The sequence below is a fragment of the Chelonia mydas genome, chromosome 3, assembly GCF_015237465.2.
Source record: "Chelonia mydas isolate rCheMyd1 chromosome 3, rCheMyd1.pri.v2, whole genome shotgun sequence".
In the NCBI taxonomy this organism is placed as follows: Eukaryota; Metazoa; Chordata; order Testudines; family Cheloniidae; genus Chelonia; species Chelonia mydas.
Genome location: NC_057851.1, coordinates 154,481,767 through 154,496,968, shown reverse-complemented (window position 1 = coordinate 154,496,968; position 15,202 = coordinate 154,481,767). Strand labels below are relative to the sequence as shown.

Below are 15,202 nucleotides of genomic sequence, written 5' to 3'. Positions count from 1 at the left end.
ACCCATCCCCTAAAATGATCAGCAATGGAATATGTAACCTTGATACTGAAAGGTCTTTAAGAGTCGACATTCCAACAGAGATTAATAAGGAACAGAGTTTACCTCTCAGTCACGGTTTCAGGCTGTCTGCAAACTCAGACATAATGATTATTGGTTTACACTGTTAACTTTATTTCAAATGTGATCTCTGCAGCCATAGGTGCTAGAAACCTTTTTATTTTAAATGACACCTTAGATTCTTCACAATCTGAACTTGTCCTTTAGGCCAGACAGTCTGTATGGGCCACATGCTTCTTCTAAAGCCAAAAAGTAAATTACTCTCTCGACTGTCCCACACTGAACAAAGAGATAGGACCAAATGCTCTTGGATCATACCTACAAAGCATTTCAGCACTATGTGAATGGGTCAGACTCCACCACACTGGCCACCTGGATCACAAAATTAAAGAAACCACAAAACTTGGATTCCTGGCTACTTCCTCACCTCGGAGATAAGCCCCATAAATGTCACTTGAACATTAGAAACATTACAACTCATCTTTGTAAAAACCATGGCACTAAAGGAATTCACTCCTTATAAATCCTCTTGAAGTGTATCATCCAGACTTTAAAAAAAAAAAAAAAAACACACACAGTAACTTTTCTCTAGTATGGATGATCACTTGGAATGGAAACATTAGTCACCCCTTTGTATTCCAGAATTGAAAGGACAGAAGATCCATGAAGAGTAGACTCACTGACAAATTAGTTTCAGTTCTGTTAACATTTAGTATACACATTTTATATTCTACCTAGATTTGGGAAAGATCTGGGTCAATTAGCAACATTTTTAATAAAATGAAAAACTGCAATGTTTCCATGTTCACCTATATAGAAACAAGCTTACTGAAGTGATTTCATCCTTACTGAACAGTTCCAATGCATAACAAAGCCATCTGCTAGAGTTAAACATGAAATTTTATATTAATATTGGATTGCTTACTTGTACATTCCAGAGCCAAAGCTCAGAGCAGTCATCTGGGCCACAGGCAACAAGGTAGTTGTCATCTGGACTCCAAGCAATGTAAGAAACACCATATGCATGGCCTTCTAATGTTTTAAGTAATTTTAGCTGGTGCGTATCCTAAGTAAAACAAATACATATATATTTTAAAAAGACTAGTCAATATTTGACATAACAATTTGAGCTGCTGTCAAGACAACCTCAGCCAAATTCTATAGTCCTGAGTTTCAACAGGATTTCTACCCAATTCAGGCCTGTATGATTTGGCCATTATCTTTTAAAAGCAAAACATTCTCTTTCGAGAATCAATCTCTATTTGTAAGTGAGCAGTTACTACCCTATAGAATAGATCCATATACACACAAAAAAGCCTTTCTAAGATCCCTAGCATACAAAGAGAAGTACTAGTAAGTATTCTGAGAATGTTATATTCTTCCTTTATTTTGTTGTGGAACTCATTGACGGAGTTCTGTGCAAAATACTACAATATGGCCCATACTTTAGATTATGCACAATACCTAGCAATTATGCAATATTTAATTTTCAAAGCACTGTAGGAACTTTATGCAGTGGAACCAGTCTTTACACCCTTGTGAAGTAGGCAAGTATTGTTAACCAAGTTTTACAAGATGCTTAAATAAGACAGAAGTTAGGTGAGGTGCCTTGGGTCAGGCAGTGAACGTGACAGAATTAGGATTAGAATTTCAGAGTTCCTGGATCCTAGTGCCATAGTCAGCTACGACACTTCCAACTGCTAGTTTGAAAATAAAATATTCAATTGACCATAGTAAGAATATCTTCCTCCAGTTCTTTGTAGTTTTAGGAATGTAAGAGCCTCCCTTATTAAAGTGATATAAAATGTTACAGAACTGACAGCCAATTATGAAGAAGTGCCTTTGTTTTAATTCTATTTAGTCATTAATGCTGACGGTTTAGTTAATGCAGGAGGCATTCCTTTTGCCTGCTGAATCACTTTAAAATGGTAGTAGAGTGTAAAATGCAAGATAGTGCTGAGCAATAAAAATGGCAGGACAGCTCATTAGAGTGAAGTCTTAAGATATTTATCAACTACTTGACATATTAAGGTGTTTATGGTATTAAACACCTTGTCAGTTGCTTGATCCAAACCCTGAAATGTTCCAGCTGAGTATTGGCCCATGACACTGTAGTCACACTGATGTCAAGTCTCATGAGTCCGTCCCAAGTCTCATTAAAGATGCAGCATATAGTGATCACAGCTTATAACTGGTCAATCAGGGGAGTATTTATTAGGTATTTTTACTCTCCATTATTTGAAAACATTTTCTACTTGCCCACTATCCTTTGTGGCGTTTGTCTTTTCCCATACTGAAAAGTCTCTTCATGGATTGGGAAAACAAAAACAAAAAGACACCCAACTCCACTAAATCACCCCAGCAAGTAAAGAGTGCAGAGTTAACCTTCTGAACCAATGCAGTACTGAGTCTGCACACAGATTCAGTTCCTTTGTCACTGGACATTGCTGCTAGCCAAAGCTGAGGAAATGGGATTAGTTTAGTCATTTTCACTGCTCCAGATCAGAACCTTATGGGCAGAAGAGACTGTTCTTGCCATTTTCACATTTTCCCCAAGCACTCAGAATGAAAGCAAGGACTATTCTTGCCATTTTCCCTGGTGCCCATAAGGGTCCAAACTGCAGCAGTGAAACTGACTAGACTCATTAATTACCAACCCCTTGGGAAAACAAGGAAGAGCACAAAGACAGGCACTGGAGGTATTTATGGAACCTGAAAACAGGCTAGAAAAGGAGATAGATTAGGATTATTTATTTGTGCTTACCTGAAAGTTTCCTTTCTTAAATAGCAAGGTCCATAGATCCTTAATGCAGAAGGCCCAATGCTTACTGCCTGAAGCAGACAGACCTCAGACACTGGCAGCAGCCTAAACTCCTTCCTCTGAAGTTGCTCTCCAGTTTAGGTTAAGATTTTTAGATTTAATTTAAAACATATGCCTACTTCAGGAAATGAGTTTACAGTTTTTTAAATTTAAGTACATAAACACCTTCACATATCCCTTCATTTGCCTCAGATGGGCTAGGTGTACAGGCCTTGCTACTTCACACACACACACACCCCCCCCCACTCCATTCAGATAGAGGAGTTTTCCTATTCTTTGGTGAAGCAAGGTCCACAAATCCTATAACAGAATTTTGAGCAGTGTAAGAGCTTTAAGAAAGGGAACAAAGATACTGAAATAAACAGATTCTCTCTTAAAAAAACTTGTCTGCAGTGAAACGTGCAGCACTCCCTCCTAAGACTGTACCCAGTGAAGTTTAAGAACTATTTCGCAGAATTTAGTCAATGCATTGGTTAACAGCCATATGGTCACTTGAATGGCTTTTTGTGTAATGGCGTTAAAATAAGGTTATAATTTCCACAGAAATGCCTGGTCAACAAGGCTGCTCTAAGAAATTGCCGCATGTCCACTGAGGTGTTTTTGTTGTTCGGGCAGTTTCTTAACCAAAAGGATGCAAAATAATGCAGAAACTTTATCATTCCCAAAGCTAAGCCTTCTTGGAGGATTTCTACTACTTGTGGAATCAGAGGATCAGTCTCTGTGCCAGTCTCTTTGCCAAATTGGAAGGAATTTGAAGCGGACATTCAGGGAAAGATATCCTCAGAGTAACTATGATCGTCAGAACAACTCACAACCAAAAAAACTCCCCAATTAATTCCTTTTAAATGCCAGGCAACCCATGGTGAAGCACTGCTACAATACAGTCCTTTTGCAGTGTAGAAAGAGAACAGGTCTCTTCTATCGTGCTGTTATTGTAAAATAAGTCCCCTTACGCAGTAAGAATGGGGCCTCTCATTTTTCACTTCCAGAAGGACCTGACTACAGTGAGAACAGTAGGAATGGTTAGAGCTACATGCGGGTTTTCAGCTGGACATTGTCTCCATGGCAGCAACCTTCAAGTATCTTCTCCTGGACAAGAATGACTTTGCTGTGCCTCCTGGACGCGAAGAAGCTCATGGTTGGTAGTCGAAAAAGTTGTCACACACTAAAAGGCAGGGGTGAAGGTCCCATTCCTGAAGTCAGGTCTCAGCTTACTTTGCCAGTCCCTTCTATATTAGGATTTTTCATAGACAAGAGGAGTCTATTGCCCCATAAGAACAAGATATTTGCTTCCCTCTGATGGGCTGAAAATGAATTGCCAAGAATCAGGTCCCAGCTGCATTAGAAACCACATCTCCATCTACAAACTGCCAAGAGATCTGCACTCCTCTGCAACAATTTAGATAACAAAGTAGCCGAGTACCACTATCTAACATTAAAGCTGAGGGGATCCAGCTCAAACGGAACAAGCTCTCACTAAAGATTAGACTAATAATGGATAAAGTCTAACCAACTTCATTTTATTCTTCAAGACCTCTTTTCAGGTTTTCCTGCTATAACCAGATGGACTTCAACAACTGCACCAATATCAAAACAAACACCCTGCCACACCCTTTGCAATGTCTCAGAAAACTTACACCTAGGATCGCAGGGGTGAGTCACGTGCGTCTAGGCACTTTTCTTTTTAGCCATCAGGGCCTTGAATCTTACCTTCAACTCCTCTGGCTTTTTCTGTGATGGCGAGGAGAGGAAATGGAGTACAGCTTGTTGCATCCATTTTTTGCACATCCTCTTGTTCAGGGGACAGGCAATATCTCCCCTTTTGCTTGGGGCTCTTTGGACTCCTTGGGATATATATAGGAACTCGAATTCATTCTGAGACCTAGTGAGAGTTCTCCAACAATCCCTCCCTCTGTTTTAATTTTAGCCTTATTCAAGGCAGCTCTTTTTCACTTGGGATCTTGGAGAGAATTCAACTCCCCCCTGACAGAGAGAGGCAGTACCCCCAGTGAAGGAAGCAGAGGGGTGCTTGGGTGGCACAGGTAGGAAGGTTCCACGAGAACCAAGGTTCCACTGGTCAGGGAGCCTGAGAGGTACTTCCAGGGTTTAGATTGCCCTGTCCTTACCTTCAGGAGATGGAGAACAACCCAGGTATTCCTTATGTCCATGGCAGAAGACTCTTCAATTTATTATAGCTAAGTTAGGTTTTTCTATTATTTACTTATTATCAATATCTTTTAACCAACTTAAGTCAACTACTCAGAGTGACAGATACTACCAAACACAAAGATGCAGCTATGGTTCACGATTTTGAAGACTGCCCATGTTTTTGAACCATATTTGAATGAGTTATCAAATCCTCATTTATGTAAGGCAATACTCAGTTAAGATTTCAAACCATGGAAATTGCTGTCCTTAAAGGCTGCTATGGAAAGATTCCTTCCCATCTTCATTTTTGCCCATATAAATAGGGAGCGTTGGAAGATCTATGTCCTCTTATGGATTATAGAATTTCCCAGCTTTTGAGTGCGTGTTAGATTTTGCCTTTTGAGATGGTAATAAATACTTTTTTATACAAAAGAGAATGTTTTTAGTATTTTCTCAATCACCAGTAAATAAATCAGTGGCAGTTTTTGCCCTTCACACATTACGTTGAAGAAGTTCCGATTGACATTTTAATGCATTATATGGATGTTACTGTTTTAAACGGAGTTTTTCTTTTTGTATTTGCATATGTCATATGTGATTTAATAAAACTGAATTGACTCAAGCCGTACCCTGGAAGTGAGCAGTCTCCAACCTTGGAGGATCTGCGATAAGACCAGATAGATAGGTGAGCTGGATTCTTGAGTGGAGATGGGCCCAAACAGAAAAACCCCTCAAAGCATGCAGAAGAGGGCTAGACGAATGGCTGAGGGCAGGTCCTAAAGTTCCCCCTCACTGGTTTCACCTTGCTGTTCACCATCTGCAAACAAACACACACCATCTCTCTGTGGCCACACTAGTCCTCAATGACTGAGGACATAGTTTCTGACAGTATCTTAGAGCCTTCAGCCTGTCTGCCGTCACCAGCTCACTGCCAAACCACTTGCTGTTCTGTTGCTGCAAGGGGAAAACGTGCTGCTGCAGTACCTCAGGCAGGAAAAATTCCCCCCTATAGCCAGTTATGTGCTCCCCATGCCCTCCAAAATCTTAGGTCTTTTTGCTCTGAAATCCAGTTGCTCCAGATTTTAGAAGTTTGCAATAGACCAGCAGAATTCGGTTATTAATCTAAACTTTGCAAGAAGAGGCCTGCCTGTAGTTGTGGAGTCAGAAACTGGTGAACTAGTTAGGAGGCGGAGCCCATGTTACTCCCAGAGACTGAAAGGTCTGTTTCTACCAAAATGCTGAAAGTCCAACGGAGGATCGATCTATGGCCCTTGTCTTGTTGAAGAATAGCAGGCAACCTTTCTTCCATGAGACAGAACTCACCCCACTCCAACTGCAAGGAGGCGCTGAGGAAAGGGAAAGATCTGATCTTCCTTCCAACAAGGAAATTATAGTGGAGGTATAACAACAGATGTAAGTTTAACACACACCTCAAGGCCCTACCCCTGCAGCTCCATTCCCCAAGCTTCTGCATTGGCTTCTAGTAAATATTTTTAAGTCTCTTTCTTTGTGCCCGGTGATCAGCTGTGGCAACACAGCTACAAAACTAGTATGGATTTACTTCAATTTCAAAGCCAAAAACGCCACAAAAAGTGTTGAACAGGGTCAACATAATTATATTGTTTTTCATAACACTAAGCTGATATCCCCTTACAAAACAAACAGTTATAACATTTCCTACTATAAGAACTCACATTCTAAGACAGACAAGACAAAAAAGACATGGAACAAGAGTTCAGGAAAAGGCGACCACGGCAGGAAACTTTTTCATTCTGCGTGTCTTTAAGGATGGATTTTGAGGAGAGGACACATGGTAGTTCTTCCAGATATAGCAAGTAGGCAAAACAGAAAGACCAAAGGTAGAGTAGAGTATCTTTCCCCATAAGTGGTCCCATTTAAGTCAAGATACTAACTGACGTGACAGAACCAGAGTAAGTGAGCAGTCTAATAGGACTGAAAGTAGTGGAAGAAGAGCAAGAGAAAGTAAGAGCAAAAATATAGGGGCAAATAAGTTTGTAGAGCCTCTGGGTGAGGAGGCTGAAGCTGATGCAAGAGACCAGATTGAATTCAACGTGCGTGGGATAGTCAGAATGACAGGAAAGAAAGAATTTCAGCAGCAGCATTTTCATTACACTGGACTTTCGGGGGTGGGGATAAGTTTATTTTCAGCACAAATATGAGGGTCTGAATACTCTTTGCTGAACTATTGATGGAACCCAAAAGGATTCAAATAGATCGAAAATCTGAAGAATATGTGCTGATAGGGAAACAGATAGGGAATAGAATAAGTTTGGGATAAAGTTTGACAGTCTCTCTTGAACCAGTTATTTTGTTTACGTTCAACAATTACTTGAAACAATGGGAAGAGAAATAAATGAACTCCATATGCCCTGGTAACTATGAAACCAAATGACTGGTACGGCCTAATGCAATTTAAATCCATCTTCAATATGTCCTGTAACAAGAGTGTTCCCTTCAGCTTTACTCAGGAATGCATTTCAAATCTACTGATTGTTAATAGAGTTAATACAGTTTCTTGGAATTTCTCCAAATAACCACCATTAGAAAAGCTGTGTTTCACTAGTTTGTTCTTCTAGTGACCCTTGCTTGCTTAACATTTTGGCACAATTTCAAACACCTAAAGTGCATTTATTTTGGTATGATTAAATAGTATATAATTAATGATTCACTATGAAACTACTTGCTACTACTGGAGGTGCCATTTTGTACCACAGATCTGCCCTTAAATAAGCTAGAACTTTCAATCCATGTTACAAAAATCTTTTCTAACAGCCTCCTGACATTTATAAACTATAGAGTGGTCTGGCTCCAATTAAAAATCATCTCCAGCACCAAGCCTTGAGAATCCTTAGCAGTAAGTTTTTCCAAGCTGGATGTACACACACAACTCGTCTGTTAACTATTTTCAAGATCCCCCACCGTTCCCCCAAAAGTAAAGAGTTCAACTGGTATATTCCCTCCTAATTTTTTTTTTTTTTTTTTTTTGGGGGGGGGGGGGGGGAGGGGGCTTCCCTTCATCTCAGATCCTGCTGTAGGACGCAGGAGCAGCTTGCAAATTTATAACTGGGGTTTGAGTAACAATAACCCAGTATAAATTTTTAAAATCTTCTCAAAAGGTTTGAGTTACAAATCTAAGAAACCAGAATATTGTGTGTGCACATGCACGTTGATATGTATATACATATATCAATCATATAGTATATTATGTATATATATTTTTGGCACATTTCCTAATACGTTTTCAATTAGTAACTGAACATAATTTCATCCAATTCATAATGCGGTTGAAACACCAACATATCACTAGGACCTGAATAATCTCAGAGTGACAGCTCAAGCATTTTATTTACAAGAAAATACAATACAGACAGGAAAGATACTGATATCCAATAGCTAGGGTAAGGAGATTTGGCTGGTTTCTTGTAGCAGAAGAAAATAAGCAATATATAGTAATAATTTAAAACGTCAGGAGAACTTAGTCTTGAAGAAAAAAAAACAAAAAAACTGTACATCCTTTCTTGATGAGTTTTGCCAGGTTTTCACAGAACATGAATCAAGAAAAGTTCCTCAAGTTGTATGTACAATGGCAACTAGTAGATAGTTGATGAAACTTCTATATGGTCTGTGAACATTTTATCGCTCATAGATGGGGTGGCATGTTTAAATGGTGAACAGGACTTCTATTTAAAATAATTCAAATAATTAAAAGTAAAGAGGATTTAAAATAAAGGTCTTCACTGAAATAATACCAAAAACTTTAGGAAAGCCTTAGGCAAAAGCACAATGAAAATTTAAGAAAGACTTCATGATTTAGAAGAAATGCAGATAGTCTAGGTCTTTTTTTATCTTTAAACACACACACGTTAAAGTCTGAACACTTACTGGATCAACCTGCCATATAATAACAGTTGTGTCCTTTGATCCCGTTGCTAGTTTAGTTCCATCATTGGAGAATTTACAGAACCATACTTCATTACAGTGCTCTGTAAGTATTTGCTGTGTGTAACATGGGAACTGTTTCCTGAAACAAAGCAAAAACAAAACCATAGGGTTTGTTAAACACAATCCGATAAACAATTGGTAAAAACTAATTATAAAAGTAAAGATTTCTGCAGTTAACATGTATGTTCAAAAAAAGACAGGATCGTCTTCAAAGCTCATTATGAAGATTAATTAGCCAGTATCAGTCTAGTTTGAGGGCCACTAGATATTGGTGATTTAAAAAAAAAAAAAAAAAAGTCATTCATTAAAGAAACCCTCTTAAATGACTCAAACACATTAAGATGTGAATATAGCCAATCTACTAAGTCACAAGATCTTACTGTTATCCTCAGACTTCCCTCTCCATTCCTTCCTATTGTTTGTTACACTCACTGTGTCTCAAATTAAAATTATAAGATCTTCAGGACGCTACCTGGATCTTCCTAAAGTTTTTTAGGACATAGAACAGTCAATGCACGAATCTGACTGGGCCTCTGGAGACTAGTGTAATAAAAGTTAAGGTTAATAAATTTACACAACTTTTCACTTTAGTTATTTCTGGCAACTCCACAGAAGTGATTAATTATGTGCTAAAAAGGAGTAATGGAAATACTAACTTTTACAAGATCATTTTCAAGAAATGAAACTCACAAGATTTTTAATATAGTGTTTATCACTGAGGTATTTTGTTACTCTGCAAACTACATACAAACACTACCCCACTTCTGAGCAAACAAAAACAGAGCAGTAAGCTATTTCAATAGCAGCTAATCCCCCCTCCACCCCAATTATGGGTCAAGGAAGATCCTACCATCAAAAAGTTAAATTCATGCAGAAAAATGGAGAGAAATTCAGTTATGCTTGCAGCTCACCAACTGGCACTAACTACAAGTAGTTATACAGTGTTTGAAATCACCTGGCTGATTGTGTGTGTTATTTATGTCCCTATAGCTTCTAGAGATGCCAATGTGCAAGACATTGTGCAAACACAAGACACTCTCTGCCCCATAGAGCTTACAAGTTAACAGGAGCAGGAGACATTTTTTATGTATTTGTACAGTTCTTGGCACAAAGCGGTCCTGATCCATGACTGGGGAGCTACTGCAATAAATTAATACAATTTAGGTAAAAACTAGTCATAAAACATTGTTACAAAATCTTATCTTACACTCAATACTGACAAATTCATGACACAAGTGACTGTCCTAAAATAAGTTCTCTCTCTTTATTCAATAATTTTTATTGATAAGAGTCAGTGAGGTAATTAAGCCAATGCTGCAAAAAAGTACAACAAATTTGTTTAGTATGCCAAAGATGTGGAAATCCTTTCAAGATACTCTCTGTGCATTCTTTAAGTAGCAAAACACTCTTGGTATTACACTACTCAGAGCAGCAAGCAATATCCTCCCAAAAATCAGAAAAACATAAGGCAGGAAAACACCACCCCACCTCCCCCTCTTACAATTAGTTAGAGCTGAAAAGAGTTGGAGGCATGCCTCCATAGTCATGGCTTTGTGGTTTTTAAGAATGGTTAAATAGAAAATCAGCCTAATTCCAATATGTTTTGAGGGGTTACACGGTATTTTCAAATGGCATTTCCTAGTACCGTAACTGTTTCTAGACAATCGAGAAGTTTGTGATCTTAGGACTGTGTAAACTGAATTTGAGACACGGTGGTTATAGGAAGACTTGTTTTAAAGCATAATTTGTTATTAATGTTTACTACTGCTCTGCTAGTTCTAATACTGTATTTCTAAAGCTGCTATCCCTTTTTTAAAAAAATGGGACATGGTTAAAAAAACCACACTAAATGGCTTTGTGCAAGAACATATAAATATCAACTTAATGAATGAGAGTCATGGTACACAAGCATCATTTATAGCAGCAGACCTGACCGTCACTGACAGATTCAAGGAGTCCATGCAAGTAACTTACACTAATGCAAGGAAACAAGGAGAAAAAAAAAAAAAAAAGATGCTTTTCTCACTCAACTAATGAAGCAAGTTGCTCAGAAGTTGCACCTCACAGATACAGTGATGTATGTATTAAACAGGTACTCAACCACTGTTCTTTTCAGAAGATGTAACCACCCAAGAATATCAAGTTCTGTTCCACAAGACAAGATGTTGGTTAAGAGTGATAGTAGTTTGAACAGGTTTTGTTTAGTTAACTGAGTACTCATGCTCAATCATACTTCTCTACATTTCTGCTTTCACAAAAGTCCTTCATTACTCATCTGCTCAGTATAGCGCACTTAAACTTTAGGCCTTGTCCACACTAAAAAGTTAGGTCGATCCAGCTACATTAATTAGGGGGCGTGAAAAATCCACACCCCTGAGTGATGTAGTTAAGCCTACCTAACATGCCATGGACAAAAAAAAAAAAAAAAAAAAAAAAAAAAAGTTCTTCTGTCGACCTAGCTACTGCCTCTTGGGGAGCTGGATTATCTGTGCCACTGTAGTGTTTCAAGCGTAGACAAGCCCTTAATGCAGGGGTACTCTATTTTTTGTCAATATCCAAATTTCTCAGTCAAGGTATAATCAAGGTCCAGACTCCAGAGAAAAAAAAAATTGTTGGATTTTTTTTTTTTTAAATAAGTAAATAAAAGAATTTCAGGGTCCATTCAAAAGCATCCGTGGGCCAAATCCAGATCACCAGTCTACCTATTGACTACCCCTGCCTTAGTGTTTCCTTATGCTTTATTCCACCATGTCAACACCCTGGTTCATCAGTTACTGTGTTTTCACAGGTTTAGAATTCTAAATTTAATCCTTTAAAAACAGACCAAAAGAACTAAATTAAAACTACCGGAATAATAATTTAACAAAAACATGAAAGTGAATTTATTTCCAGCGTTTACAATGAAAACATTGATTAATAAAGAGACTCCATCAAAACTGACAGTGTTGCTAATCCAATATCTGCAAGAGGAAAATGTTCACTTTGCTCCCAAAACCTTCAGTGTTTTTTAAATAGAAGTCATCTTCCTATGCATAATCCTACAACTACAAACTGAAGTGGTAGGAGAGGAGAACCAGGTAAGTACGCAGACTCCACTTTCTAGTTCTCAAAAAGGGTTGGGGGAGTTAAAATTGGGTTGATTATAAAATAAAATGATGCAGTAAAGGGTCCCTCACCTGCCCACCATTAAGTTCTCCATTATCACAAGGCCAGTACTGTGAAAAAGCTTCACCCACCACTCTGAGCCCTCTCCATCATTCCACCTCCTGAGAAGCAACAATCCTGTCTGTTTAGCTCAGTATTGTATCTGTTAATGTGATATAAGCATGCCCGATTCCAATATTGTCAGAAATCCATACAGATTAACGCCATTAAAAATAATAAAATAATAATAATAAAATATGAAAGTGGAAGTTACCAGTAGACTATCCTATCAATTTTAACATTATCCAAGTTTCATTGTCTTTTTAAACTATTAGATTACTGTTACTTTAATTCTATCAATTTGTTTACACATACTTAAAAAGGCCTAAACACAAAATCCAGAATCTGGCTTCCACTGTCTTTAACTCACCTCATTATGCCCAAGCATTGCAGCATGTACGGCGCACCACATACTGATCTCAGACCCCTGCAATAGGTAGGTACAATAGGTTGAGTTGAGGACAGAGTGGAAGCCTTTGTTTTGAAGTGTCTTCTTTTGGGGGGGGAGGGGGGGAGGGGAAGAAAGGGGGTACATGAGACTATGGTTTAATTGATATATATACATATACATACACACCCAGTATGCACATCTGGGTGTGGAGGATACAAAATTAGAAAAAGATAAAAGTTTGACCTATGTGGGCATATATTTCCTTTGGGTGGGGTTTAGACAAGCCCAGTCTTGTTACATTTGGCCCTTATCAAATATTATTGTATTATTTTATATCACTACATCTTAAAGGAGATTGTCTCGATTGTATTGATATCACTCTCTTGTTAGCTGGATACAAAACACAGCACTAAACACACTTCTAGACTGGCAGTAAGTATTAAAAATCAATACGGTACACAATTTAATACTGCCCTAATGTTAAGAATCCTTTCTGAAGTACAAGGACCCCAATTCCTACATACATTAAAGAAAGCCTTCAAACCACTAGTTATTCCCCAGAATTGAAATGAAGTGAGATGGCCAAAAGTCCACAGAAGAAAGGAATTTAAGATGTTGTGGCAGTTAAAAGCACAAAAGTCTAAAGCCAAAACAATTACTTGAACATATGGTTATATTAGGATGGTCATTTAGATTCTAAATAAAAGTATTGAAAAGACTACTGAAATGGAAATCTTCACTTTAAAAATAGTCACCAAATAGTCTAAAGCTAAAAATCCCATGTGGTTGGAGATACTGGCAATTTTTAGAGACAAATAGAATTACAGGGGAGTACTGAGAAGTTAGTAGCAGCTCTCTGTAGTAAGCATTTAATATGAAGAAAATCTTAATTATGAGCCAAAGAATTGAACTGCTACTCCAACCACCAAAAATATAAAACACCATCCCCCTTTCTTGTGCTACTTCAGTGTCCAGCAACTTGTGGCCTTACCCCCTAATTATACCTTTGAAATATCTACAAGCTTTGTCCTTGCATTCATGTCACTTCTGCTAGATCCCTGAGGAGCTTTAATTGTCTGAAGAAAAATACTCAAAACACAGCAACTGTTTCTCTGTGTGCATGATATACCAGCATTGAGTTACTTCCTCCCTGGTGCCTGCACAAGTTTCACAACATTTTAAATTTCTAAGCAACACCAATGTTACTCTAGTTTTAAAAAATTCCTTTATTATCTAAACAATCAATGAGTTTGTGTACACGTGAAACTTGCACTCATATGTAAGAGTTAAGAAATTTGGGTGTTTTCTTATTAAACAAACGTTGCCAAATTTAAAAACATGTATGTGTGTGTTCTGTCTTACTCAGTTTGCATTACACATTTTTTAGCTATGACCAAGAATTAGAGAGTGGAATGAATTGCGTGTTCTTATTTAATTTCAACTTCTAAAAATGTAACAGCATTCATTAATTAAAGGCTAAATCTGGAATATGACCTTGAACAGTAAACATAGATTTACCTTACGCATCCAAGAAGTTTGAAGACAAAGAATGGGTAGTAACAATTCAATAGCCATTAGACACTGACAGAATAATCAAACTTGCAGCCAAGAAGTTGCAAGTTTGTGCACCTAGATTAAGGCTAAATCCTCAATACATACACCCATCACATTAAACATTAAGTTTCATTCCCTTAAGGAGAAGTAGCCAGACATTAAGAAGCATCTTCATACATGTTCTGTAGTTTGTCTGCACAGTTAAACTTAGTCAGCTAAATGGGCCTGGCTTATCCCAGTCTACTCCAGCATGTTCCAATTTGAAACAAATGTACCTACAGTTCAAAGGAACAATATTATGTAAGTGGATTGTATTATATATTTAAAAAAAATATATCAATTTTAAAAAGTAGAAAAAGAAATTCTTACCTACTACAAACATGGTCTATAAGCAGCGACACAGAATCTAGATTGTTGTCTAGTTTGGTATTATGATATAGGCACCGGTCTCGTTGTAGCTCCACAGCTTGACGTAGCAGATTCTGTAAACGCCTTGGGGGAAGCATCACCGACGGTGGTAGGTATGCTTAAATAAGAGAAAAAAAACAAACACACACAAAAAAAAACCCCACAAAAATTACAAACGCACATTTTATCTTTGAGATCTTTACTGAATAAAAACCCATAAAGAGCTCTAAATTAAAAAAATCTAACTGTTCAACTTGGTTTATAACTGTGTAACTGAGGACCCAAAGATGAACTCAGATTCACTGACGTTTTCAAACAGAACTACACTTTAGCTCTCTGTTGCTTTTGATCAGCACAAGTTCCATTTACAGAAAGTAGACTGCTATACACTGATTTTACCAGTAACATCCTCAACTGCGAGTCTCCACTAGACCACCTTTTGTACTCACTATGAGGAATTCCCAATTAAAAGACAACACACTGTTAGTACTGCTATTAATGGAGCAGTAGAGTCCACCACATTACAGCAGTGCTTTCCAACCTCTTTTCATTTGCAGACTCCTCAAAAATTTCAAATGGGAGTGGCAGACCCCTTCGGAAATCTTCAACAGTCTGTGGACCACCCCGCCCCAAAGGTCAGGGGACCACAGGTTGAA

At 38.0% G+C, this 15,202-nt stretch overlaps 1 protein-coding gene across 5 annotated transcripts in view; it reads right to left on the bottom strand.

Moving 5' to 3' along the window:
* WDR26 (WD repeat domain 26) overlaps positions 1 to 15,202 on the bottom strand; it is a 46,281-nt gene that overhangs the window by 16,259 nt on the left and 14,820 nt on the right. For 3 of the 5 annotated variants that reach the window (XR_005224837.2, XM_043543594.1, XM_037895648.2), the window contains exons 6-9: positions 14,508 to 14,664; positions 12,564 to 12,686; positions 8,930 to 9,068; positions 983 to 1,123 (exon numbers count right to left, since the gene is read on the bottom strand). Coding sequence is in view for 4 of the 5 variants with exons in the window: in XM_043543594.1 (XP_043399529.1) it covers positions 983 to 1,123; positions 8,930 to 9,068; positions 12,564 to 12,686; positions 14,508 to 14,664 (560 nt within the window). In the remaining variant the exon portion in view is untranslated. The remainder of the gene's footprint in view (positions 1 to 982; positions 1,124 to 8,929; positions 9,069 to 12,563; positions 12,687 to 14,507; positions 14,665 to 15,202) is intronic. The other 2 variants (XM_037895649.2, XM_037895650.2) reach the window with 2 other exon arrangements.